The sequence below is a fragment of the Chanodichthys erythropterus genome, chromosome 14, assembly GCF_024489055.1.
Source record: "Chanodichthys erythropterus isolate Z2021 chromosome 14, ASM2448905v1, whole genome shotgun sequence".
In the NCBI taxonomy this organism is placed as follows: Eukaryota; Metazoa; Chordata; class Actinopteri; order Cypriniformes; family Xenocyprididae; genus Chanodichthys; species Chanodichthys erythropterus.
In genome coordinates, this window is record NC_090234.1 from 30,177,937 (window position 1) to 30,198,341 (window position 20,405).

At 36.7% G+C, this 20,405-nt stretch overlaps 1 protein-coding gene across 1 annotated transcript; it reads right to left on the reverse strand.

Annotated features, from left to right (window-relative positions):
* Positions 1-6,996: 6,996 nt before the first annotated feature.
* impg2a (interphotoreceptor matrix proteoglycan 2a) lies at positions 6,997-19,442 on the reverse strand. The gene is made up of 20 exons (XM_067410277.1): positions 19,364-19,442; positions 19,095-19,286; positions 16,592-16,758; positions 16,421-16,446; positions 16,026-16,066; positions 15,278-15,393; positions 14,945-15,109; positions 14,796-14,854; positions 13,985-14,005; positions 13,544-13,734; positions 13,401-13,459; positions 12,805-12,991; positions 11,551-12,587; positions 10,212-10,431; positions 9,885-10,095; positions 9,523-9,711; positions 7,976-8,177; positions 7,744-7,823; positions 7,577-7,653; positions 6,997-7,426 (listed from the first exon to the last, which is right to left on the reverse strand). Exons 1-19 carry the CDS (start codon positions 19,440-19,442, stop codon positions 7,617-7,619), a joined length of 3,279 nt encoding a protein of 1,092 aa, XP_067266378.1. The 3' UTR covers positions 6,997-7,426; positions 7,577-7,616.
* Between the last annotated feature and the right edge of the window lie 963 nt (positions 19,443-20,405).

A 20,405-nucleotide genomic window follows, 5' to 3' on the forward strand; every position in this document is an offset into this window, starting at 1 on the left:
AATGGGTTCTTTTTGCTTTTGATGCGATGCTTTCATCTGGTGTAGCCAAGTCAAGTTAAGAGACTGAAAGCCAGTAGGCAAGGCCTATATGGTGCAATGATGTAAAACTATTCATCTTGCTTTGGAGGCAAATTCATTTGCCCACAGGACATCACAAGTCTCCCAATATCCAAACAAGCTGTTTTTGGAGCCTGATTAAATAAACGCTTCGTTTATAATGAAGACAACATATGTTTTAATGTTAAAAAAAAAGACCTCTTATATGTCAAAAGATCAAGGCGAATTTGATTTCTCATGTCATGACCCCCTTTAAATTTCACATTCTACAGTTTTCACCATTTTCATGAATGAATCACTGAATCATTCATTCAAACGATTCATTCAGGAACATAACTAGTGACTGTCTTTATGAGTGAGTCATTGAAGTAATTACTTATTCAAAAGAAATACCTACTCAGAAAGTATGCAATTTTGAATGAAACCAACATTAATTCATTTCGGAACAAAACTGTCTGTCATTGACTTTGATGTCCTTTGCAACTATTTTCGTTAACAGAGCAAAAAATAGATGAAGTGGCAATTTTGTGTCTAAAATGTGCTGTTGGTCTGAATATCAGTATGTTTACATAATATTCATAATAACGATAAAGGATAAGTTGTTTAATATGAATTATTTAGGGACATTTCTAGTTTAGTGTCAATGAAGGGGTGCTTAAGAGACCTACTGGTGGGACAATGGTGGTACAAAAGACAAAACAAGGTTGGGAAACAATGGATTATCAAGCCTCTTGCATGTGTGATGGTTTGGTGCAGATGATTGTGTTTGCTTTGCTCTGCAGCTGTGATTGGCTCAAAGGGAGAGCCATGTTGAACCAAATGAACTTCATGCACATGTTCCTGTAGAAGAACTTTTGGTCACGACACAAAACAACAAATATAAACAGACACACATGGCAAACCAATCAACAAACAAAGGTGTGGACAAAATGTGTTTGCATAAAACACTAAAATTTCAAGTGCTTATTGGCCCACACAAGAGACGAAATTTACTATAAAGTTCTGTCATTGGTGACCCTTGACATCAGTGATCAGTGGTGTTAAATGATGTGAACATTTTTATGTGCATGTGTTTGGGTTTTTTCAGGGGAAGAAAAATTGACTAAATGCAGCTGTTGGCAGCATATGTGTTTGGAGGACTGATACATTCTACTCAGGAGGATGATTAATTATTAACATTGCCAGAAAAGTCAAAGCACACAGAATCATTAGAACTGTAACACTGACAAATATTGTACAAGCATGCCCTGCAGCAGGACGTTTATCAAATTTATCACACCAATAACTGAAAGCATCTTTTTCTGTGGCTGTCTCTGACACTTCTCTCAAGCATATAGTGTGAAAGACTGTCTCATAGTCATACTATACTTTCACATTCTGTCATGGACCTAATGTATTCTTATTATGTTTTACCATTATTTTATTAAACAAATCCATTAAAGTAGTGAAGGAGGAGGATTTACAATTCTTCATCTTGTATTATATAATCAATTGGAAATCATACACTACATCCGAAATCGCTTACTGAGTAGGTAGGTACTTCATTTGAATTTGAATTTACTTCACTACTATTAACCCATTTTAGCCCACCGGCAACTATAGTTGCTGCAGTGTATGGTTGTCATTTTCCTTTTGTACGTTTTTTTCTAGATGTTTTCCATGTTTTATTTCTCAATGACATGCAAGAAAACATCTAAATAAAGGATTTCAAGAACAAAAAAAGGTATTCACTTCTTTCCTGTGACATGAGGCTGTCAACTTCCTACCCCTACTTCCAGGAAGCATAGTGAAGGCAAACCCTCCCAAAGAAAAGTCATTTTCATGTAAACATTAGAAATTTTTTGTTGACATATATATATCTATGTAATCATGAGGGTCTCTGGAATCATCCAAACAAAACAAATCTTACAAGAGATCTATAGTTTTTTGTATACTTAGTCAAAAGTCAAATGGGCAAATGACTTGTAAGTACATATATAATGGGGAAATGGGGTATACTGTGTTTAATGGGTTAATAAATCAAGGTTATTGGTCTTGTTTAGTGCTTTTTGCTTTCATAATATTTTATATTGTTATATATTATATATTGTTATTTATTTAATAAATTTTTTAATTAATTTATTTTTTTGTTTGTTTGTTATATGTGACCCTGGACTACAAAACCATTCATAAGGGTCAATTCTTTGAAATTAAGATTTATACATCATCTGAAAGGTGAATATATATATAAGCTTTCCATTGATGTATGGTTTGTTAGGATAGGACATTTGGCCGAGACTCAACTATTTGAAAATCTGTAATCTGAAGGTGCAAAAAAATTGAAATATTGAGATAATTGCCTTAAAGTTGTCCAAATGACGTCCTTAGCAATGTATATCCATTCACAAAAATATTTTTTTATATATTTACAGTAGAAAATTTACAAAATATCTTCACAGAACATGATCTTTACTTTATATCCTAATGATTTTTGCCATAAAAGAAAAAAAAAAACAATAATTTTGACCCATACAATGTATTTTTGGCTATAGCTACCAATATACCCGTGCGACTTCTGACTGGCTTTGTGGTCCAGGGTCACATATAGATGTATTTTTTTCAAATTAATGATTTGAATTTAACTTTTTTGATTCACAACTTAATGGCTGGACTTTGTTCGGCACTATGTTCCACCGCTTTAAGACTAATGGATTTGTTGTTTGATGTGTTTTCATATTCAAGAAATTATAACTTTTTTGAGTTCACATTGAATGTTTCAACGACTTTGATTGATCTGTTGATCTGTTGAAAGCAGTTATTTTGAGTTAGATGCATAAATGTTATCCTCCTATTCAAATTTTACATTGAGGGGTGCATACAACATATTTGCCCACCGGCAACTATAGTTGCCGCACATTCAAACACGTTTTTTAAGAAAAAAAAACAAAAACCTGGGAAAAATAAATGCAGAACATGTTCACATAGGACACTATTAAAAGGACTATATGCATGAAACCATTCAGAAAAATTTGGGCACAAATGGGTTAAAAAAGTAAGCTCTATATAGTATGAATATAGGTAGTATAAATGAAATTCAGACATACTACATCAGCCATCTTGTTACTGTCACGTGACCTACCAGCGTCAGTTGCGTCGCTTCACTTCCATTCATAACTCCCCTTCAGTGGCCTCACGGGATAGTAAAGTGTCCATAGAATGCACACTTCAGAATCTCGGTTGTAATAGTAGGTCATCTGGGGACTTTTCAGCTATACTATGTATTCAGACATACTACTCTTTTGGTGTACTGTTTTTTTGCATACTATATTGTAGGGCAGTATTCAATTTCGGATGCAGCGATAGTTTTCTTAAAACCGGTGTATCTATTATAGTTACAGGCAATGTCTGTGAGGGTCTGACCAATGTCAGAAATTAAATAACAGTGTTTACTCATTTAGCCCAGCTTCCAAAGTATATATATTGTTTTGTAATTAATTAATCTTTATTCGTATTCATTTTATTCTGCTGTTCTCATGATGTCTGTATGAGACACATAAAGAAAACTGTCTAAGGTCAGGAAGGTCAATAATGCAGTTTATCCACATATGCATACTTAGCATGTAATTCTTTTTTAGGATTTATAGCACCATTGGTCACTATATGTTAAAATATGAATTATGTGTTGTAATTTGTATCAGTGTTCTGTGCTCAGTGTGGATGTAGTTTTAATTCTGTTCCAGTGAAGTGCTGACAAAGCTTGAAGATAAAAGATATCGCCTATGTCTTATCTAATTGTGCTGGCAGGGGTTGTTTATTATTAGAGGCATGTGACCAAGCCAAAAGAAATAGTCTCTAGGGGAGTTCAACAGCATCCCAGATGAGTCTTTCCAGAATTTATGACTAACCTATGACCCTCATCAAAGTTTCTTACAAATATTGGACAAAGTTTGTGAAAGATAATGACCTAATTTGCGTAAAGAACAGAATAATATGTTTGGAAGCTGCATGAATGATCTGTACTGTTAGAACCCGTAGAAATTACGTCAACTGATTATCCATAAGACTATAAGTAATAGTGTTTCTGTATCCAAAGTTAATTCTAGGCTGGATCCTCTTACTCATTTTCTACAGCCTCTGGATGTGTGGAGAAATTTGTCTTCAATAAAAATTCTCTTACAATTGATTTAACTGCAACTTTGACTCCTGGTCGTCATTGAGCATACTGGTCTCTTTATGTCCATAATTAAAACTTTATGAAGTAAAATAACTAGCTTCCAGCAAACAGCCAGTGAAGAAGAGTGAACTCTAACCTGATGCATGCGCAATGATGTACACCAATGTGCAGAGGATAGAGCAAAACAAAACACCGGTCACGTATTAGAAGTCTGAAATGAGAAACTGTGAAGAGAAATGTCTCAGGATTTTGAGAGAAAAGTAGCTTGAGTTTGTTGCACAACCCTTTTTGTTTAAACCACAAGAGGCGTCCAAGCTTACAATACTCCTATGTCCTGCTTCAGGGGGTTACTCATTTACGGTCATCTGGCAGAAGCTAGTTATTTAGATTTTAAGTTTAAACTCATAAGTTTTAAATATGGATATTTTTCTCACAAAAACCCATTGACTCGCTTCAGAAGGCCTTTATTAATCCCCTGGAGCTGTATGGATTATATTTATGATGGATGGATGCATTTATTTTTGGATTCAAAACAGGATCCCCCCCTCATACACACCTAGAATGACTTGAGGGTGAGTAAAGCTTGGAATAATTTTATTTTTGGGTGAACCCTTTAAACATCATCAGCCGAATAGGTAAATTTATCTAGTCACTGTAATTACTCTCTTGCAAACTATTATAACTCGATCTTTCAGGGAAAATATTTTAAACAAAAGCTGAAAAAGCTTAGTTTGGAAGCTTGGTGATGCTTGTTGAAGTCATGCTTTTGACTTCTGACAATTGTATTTACACTTCAAAAATCATAAAAGTTGATGAACAAATGATGAACAAAACGTGTAAGAATCATAAGCTTTTGTTTGGCACAGAACTTATTTTCTGCACTAATCCAAAAGCCAATGGAAAAATCCTATTGGGTTCCAGAACCAGGGTGATGCTAACTTCCAGGTTGTTGGCCTACAAAAACACCACTCTATTGGTTCAATTGAATTAGGAGATTCGAAAAGCTTTGTTTATCCCATCCTTACTTTTAAAGAACTGTAGCAACATCAACAGAGAGTGTAAACTGTTTCATAGCCAATGCAGAACCTAAAATAGAAAAGCATAGGAATTTTACACCAGCCCCTTGGTCAAGTATTGTGTGATGCATTGAGCACACTTTGAAATATGCCTAGTAAAAACACAAACAACGCCCTCTAGAGGTTAAATTGTGAGGTGTAACTTTAAGTTATTAAATTAAACTTGACATGTTGACAAAATCACTGGACCATCAGTTCTCTTTCACTACTTATATTGTAGAGAGAGAAAAACTGCCAATTTCTTTGTGGCTCAAGCACCCAGTCTGGTTCTGATTGTTGCCCTTTCTGGTTATAACACTAGCAAACAAATACTGCATAATTATGTCTTTCATGTCACACATCTCCACATTGGTCTCCATTTGGTTCTCATAAAATCAACAAAATGACGTATGTGACTTAGGAGATCTTTTCATTGCCATTAAATGATCAATTCACCCAAATATGAAAACATAGTTTACTCAACCTCATGCCATCAAAACCCACATGATGTATTATTGCACACAGTCTGTCTCAGACTGTACCTCACTATGTAGTACTACATATATTAGCCATTTACATGCAAGCATTTTCATGGTATAAAAGACAAACACACAGTCACATCTCCATGCTTTCAGCATAGGCTGCAGGTACAGTAATTCCCTGTAATCTGGGCTGTAATCTCAGCTTTGACTAATTGTAGTGAGCTCTCTATACTCCTAAATTAGCTGTGATACATGGAAGACCAGCAGCCCAACTCAGGAAAAGACATCATATCATTCACACAATACACACTAAATTAACACACACAGATATAACTGCAATAAACCATATACTGTAAACAGCACCAGTACCTTAGCACCTATAATAAAACTTGTAAATAAAAAAAGTCCTTAGTATAACATTTTATTTCTCACAAAAATTCTTAAAGGCATAATTCACACAAATATGACAATTCTGTCAAATCATTTACTCACAAGAGTAATGATGTATTTTAAAGATGACAGTATTTTTATTATGTGAACTATCCCTACTGACACAACTTTAAATAAATAAAAAATACATACAAATGTCAATTATTGCGACAGCCATTATTGCAAGGTGGTGACAGACCACTCACTGAAATGAATGGAAGAAATTGCCACACTAAATAGGATAGCTGTAGGAATAGAAGTCTAGACTTTTTGTCAAAAGAAAAGAGCTAATTACCTTTTTTCATGATTTGAGCTTAAGCAGCAAGATTTATGACACCACAGCTATATCACATTGCTGATTTGAAATATGTTGTTGAAACAAATGTGTTTGAAGATTTTGGTCTTTCTTCATTCAAGTATATAGGAACTGTACTTATGTGACTATTACACACTGTACATAGAAAATAGCTGCCTGAGGATGTTTGCTAGATGGCTGCCAAGTGAAGTGACTTGCCTTAAAGGGATTTTGGCTGAAAGGAGCCACTCCATTAAGAGCAGTTAAAACAATGATAATATACATTATCATTACATAATATTACTATAACCCCTTTTAACATTTTAACACAAATAACATTTTAGCTTTTGCAACACTACAACGTTTTTTTTTTTTTTTTCTTTCATAAATGGGCACATTATTAGAGGCCACTTTTTATAGCTTTGTAAGTTTACAATTCATTTTCAAACATTTTTGATATTCAATAAAATAAACATTAAAATTATCTGTTTGTTTTGTCTTGAAATTTCTGAAAAGCAGTGAAACTATAAAAGGTACCAAAGAATAAAACATACATGTAATGTACTAAAAGTAATAGAACATCAATGGTCAGTCATTCAAGTAACTTTCAAGAATAATGCATCAGGGATCTTTTTCTCTGAACACCAAAGATTGTTTGGCTGAGAGACGGTCCACAGCTCTAAGAACAGAAGGCACTAACAAAACATTTCAACCAATGACATAAATATTGTTTGTGACCGTGAACTTATATAGACGAAAAGTGAAACAGTCTTTAACAGTAGGGCAAAAAATAATAAAAGGAACAAAATATATTTTTCTTTCTTAAAACTTATTTTAAGAAAGATCCATAGTTATCCATTTTAATTTGTGATGGTAAAGTCTCTAAGAGAAAAAGAGAGGCTGAAGAAAAATTGCTCAGAAATCATTGAGAGGTAATTTCCCAAAAGACAAGTTTCTGAAAGAGGAACACATCAAGCAAATCAATACAAACACAGTTATAGAATAAAATAAAAGCCCTAAAGTTCCATTTATGTTTACACTAGATGCAACATTGAAGACACAAAACAAAAGTTAAAGTACAACATGCCATTCTCATAACATTCACCTTCAACGTCATGCACCCAGCAGGATATTGGACATATTTCCTATGAGGAGGAACTTTCTCTTTGATTATCCATTGTTCTGATTAAATAAAAATAAATTAATGTGAGGGGTGAAAATATGCAAAGCTATATGCTATGAATAAGACATCTTACAAAAAAAAAAACTTACATTTGATGCTGTCGCAAAAAATCTGCAAACTGACGATCTCTTGAGTAGAGTTCAAGGATGCGTATGCGATCTTGAATCTCCTACGGAATGGACAGGAAAGAGAAAATCCCAGAAACATGTATCATGCATTTTTCAAAAAAAAAAAAAAATAATTCACTTGCTCACCTAAATGGGTATACAAAGTAATTTGTTGTCAACATATTACTGTATTTTTGTGCACACAGACCCATACCTCCTTGGTGAGTTCGCTGTTCTCATAAATATGCTGTATCTCTTCACTGCTGAAGTCAGTGGATGCTTCAGCACTGGTGCTGCTGTGGACTGGGGGCTCTGGGTACCGCTGGTAGTAATGACTGTAGCCTGTCGTTAAATCGCTCTCGAACATGGGGTTGTACTTAGTGGCTCTGTCTATAAACGGTGGACTGTCATCGCTCCTTCATACAAACATATACACACAAATTTTGCAACAGTCATTGTTAAATCCACAGGGGTAAGAAGTCATGACCTAAAGGGATCAAAGATCAGCCTTATTGATGAAGTAATGCAAATCTCATAATGGCATTACTGGAGATGTAAGCTTCTTCCTAGGCGTACTGCACGTGCAGTAATTACAGAGAGAATAAAGAACATTAAAGTGCCCCTATTATGCTATTTTAAAAGTTCCTAATTTTGTTTTGGAGGTCTCTTACAATAAATTTACATGCATATAATGTCAAAAAGCACATTTTCTCATAATATACATTGCACTTTATCTAATTTCTCAAACAGTCTGGAAATGGTTCATGGTTCAAAGATTGTCTTTCTAAACCCCTCCTTTCCACAAGCCTACTCTGCCCTAATTGGTCAGACGGAACCAAAGATCTGAATTTCAGCTCTGGAGGCTTCCTCAGCACTTGTATACACAGTGATACAAACACTAAAGATGCTGTTGTTTTGTTCCGCATGTGTCCTCATCCTTTTGAAGTGCATGCAAAGAGGATGTGCAGTGCTGAAAACAGCGTCTTCTTGACATGTCGACAACACGAACCAAACTCATCCAGGCCTCAGCTACAACTACAGTGTTTGAGGGTGGGTCAATGTAGACGTTGTTCGCGGGCAGCCAGTGAAGACCATAGGCTGGCATAATGCAAATTTGTTACAGTGCTATATAGATATGTAACAGGAGGTGAGACTGGAATTGCTGGCAGTTTAGAATGGATTATTTCTTTTAAGAGAAAGAATCAATTCACTTTGATCTTTAAAACTTTGCAGACCTTTTACATTCTCAAGAACTGCATGAAAGGTAATACTCAAAAAGGCATAAAAGGGGCACTTTATATGTAAATGTAACTGACTCATTCATTATAATTTCAATAAATAATTGATTTCAAGATTTGACTTGGTTTAGTGTATAATGCAAAATCAAAAAACCTTGGTTTTACTTATATAAAAAAAAATAGTTTGAATTTATCACCATTACAATTTAATTATTTAATTTTGCTTTTACTGAAATATTATATCTCTTAAAATATCATACTTTTGTTTTTTTTTTTGTGAAGTTTTAGTTATATAGCACCTTTCTAGAAGCTGAAGGCTAATTTACTCAAGGTCAAACTCATCAAGGGTTCATGGCAGGTGATCGGCTCTAAAAGCTCAGACATCTGAGGTAAAGCTTTCATGTACTGATGTTCACTTACATAAGACATAAAGTCCATACTAGAAAGAATATTATAATGAACAGTTAAAGTATTCGAGTTGGGATGATTTACCAGATTGACTGTGATAGAGAATGTGTCTTACCGTGCTGGGTCTTCCGTCTCGTCCTTGTCATACTGGTCTCTCAGAGTTCTTGCTAAGAAGAAGATTACTCCTGATGCCACCAGCAGGAACCCAGCAACAGATGCTATGGCAATTCCAACTACGAGTGGCTCAGAAACATATTCTTCACAATGTTCCCCTCTGTACCACCAGTTTTCCCCCACACGGCATCTACAGAGCAGACACGAACATAAACACCTTAAGAAAATGCCAGCCTAGCAGCTACGTACTTGAATGAGAATGCTGTCCTCCAGGTAATACAGACCTCATCTGTATCCAGGCCTTCTTAAAAGTGCACAGATTCATTCAAAATTTCTTAAGCATTATATAATCAAAATAAACACCTGCAGATGGCTCCTTGTCCTGGAATGACATCACATTTCCCATCATTCAGGCAGAAGTCATGCTGAAGGTCACAGACGCTCTGGCAGGGTAGTCCGTCCACGCTGAAGTAACCAGCATTACACACACATTCAGCCTCACCTGACCAGCGGTTCACTGTACATTCTGCAAACTCATTACATGCCTGAAACTTGCACGGGTCTGCATGTTCTCCTAAAAACAAACCACCATACATACACATTGAATAGTTGCAGCATAAAGGTGGCATGTGATGAGGTACCTGAACATGTCATATTACCAAAGTGAGAGGTTTTCTGAATTTGTCTTACCTGATTCGACATCCAACGAATATTTGTCAATGGCAAGGTTCATGGTCTGGTAAGCAGTATTGCAAAAGTCCTCAAGAATGAGGTAAACAGCAGTATTGACTTCACGAAGAACGGGCCTCCCAAACTTCATACGGCTATTCACCACAATACTTCCATTTCTGAAGTTTAAGATCTCCAGGTTCTCAAAGTGAGTGAGGTTTGACTGTAGATATGGCACCAACTGTGGGACATACAATCCCAATAATGAGTTCATAAAAAGCAAATAACAGGCCTTTTCAACTCTAGTCCTGGAGGGCAGGTGTCCTGCAGACTTTAGTACCAATCCCAGTCTAACCTACCTGTCTGTAATTTGCAAGCAATTCTGGACACCTTGGCTGTGTCCATAATCACCCCCTACTAACTATTTCCTACATTGGTCCACTAATATGGTTCACTTGAGGGTATGAATGAAAACAAGGGAGTGAATTGGCATACTGAGTGTGCAAGAAGGGCTGCCGCTTTTGCAAAGTTTGTTCTTGCTGTTTCTTAATTGTTTGATACTTAGCAAACTGGCAGCTCCAGTAGTAAGACGATAAGATTTATCTTGAACTCTCCCATGGAAACTATGTATAAACCTTAATTAAACAATTTAATAAATCATTAAAAAAGGAATGTATACTTGTATGATATTGCGCTGTAGCCACACTGGACCAGAAGTTTGGAAATGGAAGATTCAGCTGCGTATGCCACCTTCTGGTCTGGTGCATTATGGGTACTCTCTAGCCGTTGAGCGTACATTGGTTGTGCACTCGTTATTGCAGTGCATTGTGGGATTGAATGAGTGCACTCGATAACGTCCAATATGGTTTCGGACACTACAAATGGCTGTCCCCTCAAATAGTGCCCTATTTAAGGGTATAGGGGGTGATTTCGGACACAGCCCCAGATTAGCTTGTTTGGGTGTGTTTGGTTAGGGTTAAAGCAAAACTCAGCAGGAAACTGGCCCTCAAAGACTGGAGTTGAACAGCCCTGGTATATATAAATTAGGGAATAATTTAATCTGAATTAGGAATGTCCATTTCTGCTCCTGGAGGGCCACCTTCCTGCAGAGTTTAACTCCAACACACCATTTCTAGAAATCCTGAAGACCTTGATTAACAAGTTCAGGTGTGTTTTATTGTGGCTAGAGTTACAGTAAACTCTGCTGGAAGGTGGCCCTCCAGGAGCAAGATTGGACATTCTTGATTTGGATTGATAAGTGGAAATTTGACAGGGAATGTGGGCAAAGAGGAAGAAGTGAGGGTACGGAAAAGGAAAGAAAAAAAATAGGCACAAATATACTTTGGAGGAAATACACTACCAGTTCAAGGAACTGTTGCTCCAAGGCTTTGTACTCTGCAGAGCTCTTATTGAACAGATCGTCAGAGAACATCATGTTAGTTACACGAAGACTGAAAAACACCATCAAAGACCTCCCAGGGTTAGTTGGCAAGGCAATGCTGGAAACTCCATCACCCTGAATGACACTAGGGACACCACTACCCTCTTCCTCTCTGTAATCGATCACATCCAGAGATGTAGTCATGACTTCTGAATTTAAGGTATGCCCCAAATCAACCTCTTCTGGGGTCTTCATGGTCATGAGGGAGAAGGGTTGTTCTATCTCAGGTGAAAGTGGTGTTGGGTAGACTGGGCTTGCTGGTTCAATGGTGACCAATAGGATCTCATCCTCTTTTAGAATTTCCTCTGATAACTGTATACCTGAAATATCTGTGAGTACAAAATCTTTGTTCTCCTGTGGCATTGTGGTAATGTCAACATATTCTTCCTCTTCTTCAGTCTCCTCTGATTTCTCCTTTATGATTACAGCAACTTCAGTTTCCTCATCCTTTTGTGTTTCTATTAGAACACTTTCTTCCTTGTCGTCTTCCTCTTGCCCCTCTTCTTCTGCAGGTAATATGAGCTCTTTCTCAGGTTCTGGGGTAGATTCTACCTCAGCCACCTTGACTGATGGCATTGCGGGTGCATCACTACCATGTTGTAGGTTTTCATCTTCTCCAGCTTCAACAGTAATCAATTCTGTGGTTTCCTCAGGCAAGATCTGGTCCTCTTCAATCACTGTTGTAATTGTGGAGAATTCATAGTCCTCTTTCTGTGGCATGTCTACGTTATTCAAAAACTCTTCATCAACTTCTGTCTCTCCAACTGGCTCCTGAGCCTCATTAGGATGGACAGTTACCCAATTGTATTCTATTGCACCAGATCCAGAGGCGGGATCAAGGTCATACATTGTAATGTCACTGTCTTGCTTGGCATCGATAACGGGACCAACAGCTTCACCTTCCACAGTAGGGGTCTGGCTAGGTAAAAGTAATGCCATGTCCTTGTCTTGAAGGTCTGAAAGGAGGAATAAACAAGCATCTTGACACAAGTCTTTCACCACCATATTGGTTTAAATCAGGGGTATCAATCCTTCTCCTAGAGTACCACTGTCCTGCAGAATTGAGAAAAAGTTGGACAGGTTGAAGCTTAACCCTGCAATACACTGACCCTCCAGGTACAGGACTGGACACCCCTGCTGTAAATCATTGTACATGTGAATGTTGGTTCTTACCCTCTGAAAAACTACCGCTGGGATGGTCTATAAAGGGTGGTGTGTTCTCATCTAAATTTATGACATCTTGCTCTCCCATGCCTTCCTCTTCAGACATTGTAGGATCCAAATGGTAACTAATGGTAAAGACCTCCTTTGCCACTTCTCCAGGCAGCTCAGATGGTTTTTCTACTGATAAAATATCATCCTAGACAATAAACAAAATTAAACAGCTGGTTCTCAGACTTTGTGAAAGTTATTGGTGGTGCTTGCTAAGGCTATCATTAATATTCTGCTATTCCGGTTTTGTTGAAAATCAAACCTCAAATAGCGTGCCTTGTTAAGTAGAGGTAAAGTCTAGAGTGGTAGATTCATATCAAAGGACTTTATATCTATAGACCAGAATATCACATATACTTGCACTTTTGTAATCACTTTACAATACCCTAGAAACCACCCAGATCACCATAGCCTAGCCTACAATATCCTGTAAACAACCCTAGCAATGTGCTGGTGAGTTGTATGCTAGGAATCAGCATTTAGATTTTAAGAATATGTAAATATCTTGATGGTATACTGGAAACTTCACTGTCACCTTGACAGAAATCTTAATTCACCTTGTGTTCAGGTTCTGGGAACGCCTCGGCAGGATGGGTTTCCTCTAGAGATGTTTCCTCTGTCAACAAGAAAATATTACACCATTACAGACTGCTGAGATGTACCACAAAGGACTAGTAGCTACAAGCACGTAAAGCAGTACCATGCAGAGCCTCAGTGATGTCAGGGTGGAGGTCAATAATGGTGTACTGGACTGTGGGCCCCTCTGAGTAACTAAAGGTGCCCTCTACCATGTTGGATTGAAGATTAATGAAGTCCAGTGTCTCACTGCTGATCACTTCACTGTTGTTCTGGAGGGACACAACATATTCCACCAGTACAGCCTTGTCACCACTGCAGAGAGAAAACACCAACCGCACAGCTGAACATGATCATGACAGGAGTTGAAAAATGGGATAACTTTGCAATAATCTTCTCAAAACACTGGGTATTTTAATGTTTCTATAAGAACAATGCCTTGCTCCATAGTCTTTGCATGACTAGAAACACGATTCTTGCTTGTTTATACAAGGAAAGACAGCAAAAAAAATGCATTCTCTCACTCACTAACCTGCATTCATGCACACAAGGAAGTGTAATTTACCTTGAGGGATCCACCTGTGGCCTACAGAAAAGATAAAGTTCATATTTTTAATAAAATAGCCTTACCACTATAGCATGTGATAAGCTAATGCTGCATATTGTCTATGAACATGCCATTCCCTCGCTAACTTCCTTCGGTCTCGTTCACTCAGATGTACGTCATTGCTTATGTTACTCACTACTGCCAGAACCCTTGCAATGGGTTTAAAAGGAACACCCTAAGCCCTTGATTACTTGTGGGTAATTTAAGTGACACTGCGAGTTGCTGTTGGTTTGAGGGTCTGTCCCAAGTGTGCCATACAAGTCCTAAAAAAATGAAGCCACAGAATTTGATCACTCCCTGGTGACTGGCTGCAGTATAGATCATAAACCCCACCCTCCATGTAATCAAATGGGACGCAAGCCAAACTACACTTTCAAATATTTTTTTTCCAAAGATGGTTTGTGTCATTTTATGTAGTTCTTAACAAGCAGACATTTGTTCAAGTGTTCATTGATCCAGTAAGTTTGGTTTTAGTTAGTTATTTGATGCTGTAAAAATGGGGTGTAACACAACTCGCATTGTGTAGTCAACTTCATTAACAGACATATGACATTATGTCTATAATAAATGTAATATATAATAAATGTAGCCTTGGTGAGCAGACGAAACTTCTTTTAAAAACATTAAAAATCTTAGTGGTTCCAAACTTTTGGACTGTACTGTATGTTCTAATCTAATGCAATGATATTCATACATTTTTAAATGTGATCTAAGTGTCTAAATACTTTTTGGAGCCACAACTAGCAAAATTAAACATGCACTAACGCACCTGATGTTCAATACTGAAACACTCTTGAATTCTGTTAGTTTCTCCAAAGCAGCGGAAATCTGTAACAATGACATACAACATAAAAAATTGCAGCAGCACAAACATAACATTAGTGTAAAAATTAAAGCAAGTAAATGTGTGTGTCGTACCTTCTCTGTGATCCGCTGAGTGAGTCTGCTATGCTCACTGCTGGTGGAGTTGAGCAGCTCTTCACTCCATGCTTCTCCAGTCAGTAACATAGTCAACTCTACCCTCTGCTCAACCAGAGGACGTGTAGGCAAAGCAGCTGCCTCCTGCTCAATCTCATTAGTGATCTACCACAGACAATACACACACAAACTTTGTTTAGCAAGTGTTCAATATTTAAAATTTGTTTATATGTATAATTTTTCAATGTATCATGAGTGCATCCGATTAGAACCAGACCTCACTCTTACATTTTGAATATATGTTCACCAATGATCACAGTATGTTTCATCTACCTCAGTATCCAGCTCCATTGTCACAACAGCAGATGGTGCTTCTGGAGTAACTTCCTTCACGCTCTCAGAGATGACCTCATCTGGAACCGCTGTGGTCACCAACACAGTGGTCTCTGCTGGAAACCAAGTTTTAAAGACAATTTTTTTGACTCTTGGTGTTCAGGCACATGTTATAAGATATCTTTTGGTTTATTTCTTGCCATTTTCAATTACAACATCTGAATCTGAACTGCAAACAAAGTTTGGATGAAAACCCTGTACAAACTCAGAAAAAATCGTTTGAGTGTTAACTGAAATTCAAACCAAATGCAAAATGCCAAGCATCTTATCTTGCTCATTTTAAGGCCAATTGATTTTTTTTATATTCTGCCACAATAAATGTGCATCAGCACTAACTCGTATAACAGCTGCTAGTTGCTGAACATCTAGAAATTGCTGTTGATTGTTTAGAAGCAAATGTCTCTCCATACAGGACTGAAACCAGGAGGGTCAGTGCCAAAAATATGGTCCAGAACATGCCAAAATTATACAGTATTTCACCAATAGATATTATACTCCATAAATAATATTACATGTTTAAATTATGGCTCAATACAAAAAAAACTGAATTGTCTTAAAATATTATTTTCCTTTTGATCCTTTTGAAAATCAATGTCAATTATGATCCAGGCATGTTCTTAACAGGTAAGGGTTTTATACAATTTATATAAGATACTGTATCAGTAACACATAATCATAACAGACAAACCTGGTGGCACACTGTCTTGCTTTTGGGAAGAATCCTCTGGTCTGTTTAAAAAAAAAAAGAGAGAGAGAGAAGAAAAAGGAAAAAGACAGTTAGAAATGACACACAGACCTTCAAATGTAAGAGTTAACTCTTCAACCACAAACACAAGATCTCTAATGCACAGTCCATTTAGTAATAATTGGGTCTCTAATGCACAGTCAATTTAATTAAAAAAAGGGTGTAATACCTGCATACTGAGTATGTAGGTATCTTACTGAGGAAAAAAAAAGAGGAAGACAAAAGGTGAGGAGTAAATCAGAGACTAATACAATGAATAAATGGCTGGGAGAAAGTGGGGTATTTATAAAAGTATGGGTTGAGGGTAAAAACAAAGGTTTTAAAATGTTTCACTGCACCTTTTCAGTATCGTCTGTGCAAGTCTCTGCAATGGACCATAGAGATTCAAAAGACTCATTAAGTAAGACATTCTGATATGCACATGCCCCACTGACCCATAATACTGTATTCATATAAAAGTATCAGCTAACATAGTACAACGTTAATTATACATGTCTTATGCTACATACTCTGTGGACAAGTGCTAAGTGTTCCTCTGATTGGCTAAAATAAATGCCAATCTCCCGTATGGAGAGACTATCTGTCTGGCATTGGCTCATCCAGTTCCGATACTCTTCTTGACTGGGGAGGCGCTCCAAGAAGATTTTGAAGGCCTCCCACACAACTTCCTGACACACTGTAAGACAACAACAGTATCATATCAGTGCAACAAAACAATCAGAACAGTAGGAAATACAATAAGACTGCTCACTTTTTTTTGCGTGAGTAACACTGAGTTTCTTGTCTGGGCAGTTTAATGGAAAAGTTTTTAATTTCGAAAGATACAACTCTTTTGCATTTATTATGATACAACTTTGGTATTGTCCACAGGATTGACCACTTAAGTGGGGATTGGACACACACATATTTGGGTCTACAGCCAGGAGGTTGGAATTTACCACAACAAACATACGGCTAATGACGTTAACATTTACCCTAACACTTCACATAATCCTTTGGGGTCAGCTGATATATCAAATGACTTTATGTATTAAATGACTCCATGGAATTACCATGTTTTTGACATGAAAAAGGAACATTAATAATACTATGATAGTCCTTAAAAGTGAAAATGCTAATTAATCAGTACCACACTATATATCAAAGTGCCACGGTTTTACCATCATTGCAGTGATGCATGCATTTAGCCCAAATAACCTGCTAGGATCTTTTCGTAATTTTAATTTCTAAAGGTCAAAAACACCAAAATTGGATTTCTGCGACACAGATGTTTTTACAGTAACACTTAATACAATATAGTAACCGCTATTAACTAACAAGAAACTCTGATTAATGAATTAGTAAGTAATAGAGCTCAGATGAATGACGGTATTCACCAAAATATAATCCATAACTACTATTTTCTATGTCTCCCAGAGGACTACTAAGAACTACTATACAGGTTCATAATTAATGTGAATAATGCATAATGTAATTAATTCTAAATTGAAGATCATGGTAACCTGCTAGTAATGACTCAAGTCTTACCAAATCCTTCTGAAGGAATTATTAATTATTTGAAACAGTATTCTACAGAGAAAATTCAATGTAAGTTTTTGCGGGTTTTGTAAGGTTTTGTACAGTTATTCCTTCTGAAGAATTTGGCAAGTCATTTCTAGTGGGTTGCCATGATCTTCACTTTAGAATACTGTTCCAAATAATTAGTAATTCCTTTAGAAGGATGTAGTAACACTTGAGTCATTACGATCCAAAACCTTATAGACCTCAAAAACTATATATACAATATGAATTATCTGCATCAATTATGAACCTGTATATAGATATTAGTAGTTCTCTGGGAAGTATGAAAAAATCGCATTGATTAGATAATAGAAAACTCACTGAACTGAGCTCTATTACTTACTAATTTCCTAATCAGTGTTTCTTGTTAGTTAATTGTAGTTACTAAAATGTTAACATTGCGTTACACATTTGTTTCTGTGTAGTTATTCATTAATGATGAATTCTAAAGTGTTACCGTTTTGACATATGGGTGTATTTTTTTGACAGACAGCAATTACCTGTCCAGATGACATTGTGGTTCAATCCCAACTTTGCAATTAGTGTCTCAATGGTGCTTAGACAAGATAGCAGACACCCTCATTCTCAGCCATGGATATAAACGTTTACCTTTGACCTTACTGGCTCCAATCCGACGTGTTAACGGACTTTTAACCTCACCATACTGCCGTCTAATTTGTTTAAGGAGAAATCACACGTGAACTGTGAAAGATTGTCTTGGTGTCTCTCAACACTAACCTGCGACCTCTGAGTGTATCTAACTGCCAAACGCTGATGAGATCCCATTGTTATACTTAGCTGTCAGCTTTACAAAACTGCGTGCTCTAGTTGATGAATTTAACGGTAACATTTGTTGAGTCTTAATTTTGTGTCCTTAACATAAATATGGCTTTGATTTGAGTCTTCTTAGTTGGGTCAAGTAAGTACTAGTTATTTCTTGTCCAGTTTAAAGTGAGCCTTATTCTCATCTCCTTATAGATGTCAGAACACTTTTTCAGCCAGTTCTTTAATTGCTTTAATTTTCTTTAAGTCCAGAATCACTTCTTGGCTTTGAGTACTTGGGTCATTATTATTAGTATCCTTTGAAATCTTGTAATTTAAGGAGGAATTTCTATAAAAGGGCATACCAGAATCTAAGAAATATCTTTAAATCTAACAATTTTCATGTTTGTGCTGTAGTTTTCCCACCAAAAATGATGTCAATTCCTGTAGGATATTGTCATTAAGGGCCAAAAGGATGGAAAAATCCACTCAAACCTAGTTCAATTATTTAAAATTCACCCCGGTTCACTTAATATTAATTGTGTAACAAAATTCGATGTGATTTATCTTTACAAATAATCTCACTACAAATCAACTTTATTAAATATATAATTAATGTAACTGAGAGTTATTAGATACATAAGCAATTCTAACCATATTAATAGTAATAGTATTGCAATAGTGTCTCACCTCTGAGTTGGTAGTAGTTAAGATGGTTTGCGACGGCTTGCTGCACTGTTTCTTGATAGCAAAGGCGTACTCCACTGGACAAAAAAACATCACGCTTATGTCTTGGCAAGTGTTCTTGGCCTCCAAACATTTGAAACAATCTTTGTGAACGCTTATCTGCGTTCATGAGCGCGGGAATCCGTTCAGCTTCCTCTGAAACATACACAAACGTATTCTAACCATCATACTCTCATCACACTCCGACCTATTACATACACAAAGATACATACCTGCAGTAACATCCAGTTGGCCTACTGCAAAAAGGCAGCCTAAACACCACAAGGTGCAGGTCCATATGAACTTCCACATAGTGTCTTCAAAATTAAGCTGTTGTGCAATAGTTGCTGCTTCACTTCGGACGATGTGACCAAAGCTTCCAACACCTGTGCATGCCTGTTACACAGTATCCACTGATAGTTATGACAGTATATTATTGTTGTTATAAAGTGCTGCCAGGTTGTCAAAGATAAGCGCAGGTGTATAAGGCGATCCTGTGGCAGGTAGGCAGATGGAAAGGGATTTTTCTTTTTTTTTTCTTCTAATCTTGTTTGGTAATCCTGTAGAGCAGCTCATCAAGAAGTAACTGGAGGAACTGGAGTTAACCAAGAGTGCCAAGCAGGGAAGGAGTGATAGATAGTGAATGAGAAAATGAGGAAAGGGTGATTTGCCAGATATCCATAAACCAAAATAATCTGAACCCAATAGGATCCGAAAAGTTGGAGACATACTAATTTGGTGCTTACATAATTTCTCAGCTACCTGTAAGGTTAAGGACAGGTAATGGTTTGACCCTTAAAGTCTGCAAAAACTGTAAACGAACTGGAATCAAGTAGCTTAAGTGACATTATTGGTGTGAGACAGAGAGAAGTCTTCATTGATTCACTGGAAGATTGAGTTCTGACATTTTGATTAAACATTTCGAGGTCAAAAGAAATTAGAAAGTGAAACATGCATGATGAATCGTTCTAGAAACCAATGTGGGTGAATTTTCATGCTCAATTTAAAGCTGTAATAGCTGCTCCCTAGTTAGCAACACTTATCAGGGGATCAGCCATTTCCATGACTGTATTGTAATTCCTGTATCCAGTTCTCAGAAACCTTCACTACACAAAACCAAACAACAGAATGTTATACAGCTATGTTACTGAAAATTATCTGCTACATTTAAATGCGCAATCTCGCAATACTGTTTCAGTGTTTAGCAGCTCAAGGCCCTTGCTAGTATCCAAATTTGTATTTACAAAATTGATTCATGGCATATAGAGAACAAGG

What these genes read in the sequence shown, in the direction of transcription:
- impg2a (XM_067410277.1), bottom strand. Translation starts at nt 19,442, where the DNA reads ATGTGGAAGTTCATATGGACCTGCACCTTGTGGTGTTTAGGCTGCCTT. An exon ending in CTCAGCGGATCACAGAGAAG is followed by an intron (nt 14,855 to 14,944) that starts GTACGACACACA and finishes TCATTGTTACAG; the next exon opens with ATTTCCGCTGCTTTGGAGAA. An exon ending in TTTTTGCGACAGCATCAAAT is followed by an intron (nt 7,654 to 7,743) that starts GTAAGTTTTTTT and finishes TTATTTAATCAG; the next exon opens with AACAATGGATAATCAAAGAG.